Genomic DNA, 2,500 nt, shown 5'->3' with positions numbered 1-2,500 from the left:
TTATACTGTATGTTGGCTATGATGCCTTTGCTTCTCATAGAGTTTTGAAAGCGAAGGCACAGTAAGTTAAAAAGTAATGTCTGTTCAAAAGTTATTGAACTTCGGCTTTTTTCGCACACCTCAGCTGGCAGGTGCGTCGGAGATGGCACCATGGGTCACTCAGCAATAGTTTAAAGAAACTCCCGCATACTGACCATTTCGCTGTTCTTTCTTTAATAAACAACGTTTTCGGTACCTGATCTTCATCAGGCAATCTTCATCAGGATTGCCTGATGAAGGTCAAGTACCGAAACGTCGTTTATTAAAGAAAGAACAGCGAAATGGTCAGTGTGCGGGAGTTTCTTTAAACTATTGTTCAAAAGTTATTAAAAGTTAGTCATTGAAGTGAGAGTAATTTAAGCTGTTATTTATTCATATCATTGGTTATGTGTTAGATGAATAGAGACTGGAAGTGCTTATTAAGGGTGTGTCTAAAATGAATGATTAATCCGGAGGTCTGTGTTTTGAAGTTGGTGCTGTATGTATTAAATTCCTTTTCTGTCGTTAACTCAGAAATTTCTTTTAGTCTTCTTTTACTCTTCTGCTTAACTTGCAATTGTCGATGCGTGCGTGTGCGTGTGCGTGTGCGTGTGCGTGTGCGTGTGTGTGTGTGTGTGTGTGTGTGTGTGTGTGTGTGTGTGGTGTGTGTGTGTGCGTGTGCGTGTGCGTGTGCGTGTGTGTGTGTGTTTGCTTGCGTGCGTGGGTGCGTGCGTGCGATCGTATGTGTGTTTGTGTATACGTGCGTGCCTGGGTGGGTGTGTTCGTCAATATAAGAGTGTGTGGCAGTGACCTTGGCATAGTTACTCACTGACAACTTGTGCAAATTGACTTCTGTTTTTCCCCATTTGCTGTGCTTTTTTAATGTTGTTGTGCACAAGCAAAAACACTGCTAACCTCAACATGGATGCGCTCTCATTTTTGCCTTCAGTCAGACGGAGGAAGCCGACACAAATCACTCCTTTTTGGGCTAAAATATGAAGTTGAAGGCCCCGCGTTTCACGATTTACACTCAAAACTGGTTTGAGTGGCCGCGGTGTACCAGTTTGAAAATTGCACCGCTATCAGGCCTTACCCCATTCCCATGAATCTTAAGGGGTGCTGCTGGGCAAATTACTGAGGGGGGATACCCACTAGCTTTATACTATATCTGAGCATGGGAAAAAGACATACTGCTCCTATTGTATTGTCTGCATCCCGCAGCAGCCAGCAAGAGTCTTTTTGTAATTTATGTTGGGAATGGAGACTGCAGCTACAGACAGCAGCAGTAGACCACCAAACTCATCCAGTTGCCTCTCTCTCTCTCTCTCTCTCTCTCTCTCTCTGTCTCTCTGTCTCTCTGTCTCTCTCTGTCTCTCTCTGTCTCTCTCTGTCTCTCTCTCTCTCTCTCTCTCTGTGGCTTTGTCTCCGCAGCACCGACTTCCAGAAGAACAACCCTGTCCACAAGCTGACAGAAGAGGAACTGCTGGCCTTCACTACAGTGAGTCTGCGGCTCTCCTCCCCTCGTATCCTCTCCTCCCCTCGTATCCTCTCCTCTCCTCTCCTCTCCTCTCCTCTCCTCTCCTCTCCTCTCCTCTCCTCTCCTCGTCTCCTTTCCTCTCCTCGTCTCCTTTCCTCTCCATGTATCCTCTCCTCTCCTCTCCTCTCCTCTCCTCTCCTTTCCTCTCCTCTCCTCTCCTCTCCTCTCCTCTCCTCTCCTTGTCTCCTTTCCTCTGCTTGTCTCCTCTCCTCTCCTCTCCTCTCCTCTCCTCTCCTCTCCTCTCCTCTCCTCTCCTCTCCTCTCCTCTCCTCTCCTGTCCTGTCCTCTCCTCTCCTCTCCTCTCCTCTCCTCTCCTCTCCTCTCCTTTTCCTCTCCTCTCCTCTCCTCTCCTTTCCTCTCCTCTCCTCTCCTCTCCTCTCCTCCTCTCTTCCTCTCTTCCTCCACTCATCTCAAAATCACACCGCTCTTCTCCCCTTTCTACTCCTCCTCATGTCTTCCGCTCCCCTCTCCTACTTCTTCATCCTCATGCTCATTCTCATCCTTCTCTACTCTCTTCTCCTCTTCTCTGTTCTGCTCTCCTCTGCTCTGCTCTCATCTTCCTCATCCTTCTCTCCATTCCCTCTCCTTTGTTCTTCTCTCCTCTCCTCTCCTCTCCTCCATGCCTCCTCCTCCCAACAATCACACACCTCCTCATGTCTTCCGTTCCACTCCTCTCTCCTCCTCACATCTCCCGGATTTCCCCCATAATCACTCCACTCTCCTCCTCCGCCTCCTCCTCCTCTCCTCTTTCATCTGCTCCCCATAACCACTCCACTCTTCTCCCTCTCCTCCACCTCTTTGTCCTCTTTCTCTCGTCCTCCTTCTGCTTCCAATAGTCCCTCAGCTCTGTTCCTCTTCTCCTCTACCTTCTCGGTCTCTGATTGTCCTCCCTCTTTTCTCCTCGCTCCTCTCCCATATCCTTTCATGTCCTTACTTGTCTACTCA

The 2,500-nt window shown here is 48.5% G+C and overlaps 1 protein-coding gene across 2 annotated transcripts in view; it reads left to right on the top strand.

Moving 5' to 3' along the window:
• Window positions 1–2,500, top strand: part of ttc27 (tetratricopeptide repeat domain 27) — a 291,191-nt gene that overhangs the window by 122,971 nt on the left and 165,720 nt on the right. For both annotated transcript variants that reach the window (XM_063191498.1, XM_063191499.1), the window contains exon 9: window positions 1,450–1,516. In XM_063191498.1, the coding sequence (XP_063047568.1) occupies window positions 1,450–1,516 (67 nt within the window). The remainder of the gene's footprint in view (window positions 1–1,449; window positions 1,517–2,500) is intronic.

Source organism: Engraulis encrasicolus, chromosome 24, assembly GCF_034702125.1.
Source record: "Engraulis encrasicolus isolate BLACKSEA-1 chromosome 24, IST_EnEncr_1.0, whole genome shotgun sequence".
Lineage (NCBI taxonomy): Eukaryota > Metazoa > Chordata > Actinopteri > Clupeiformes > Engraulidae > Engraulis > Engraulis encrasicolus.
This window is presented reverse-complemented; position numbering and strand designations above follow the sequence as displayed.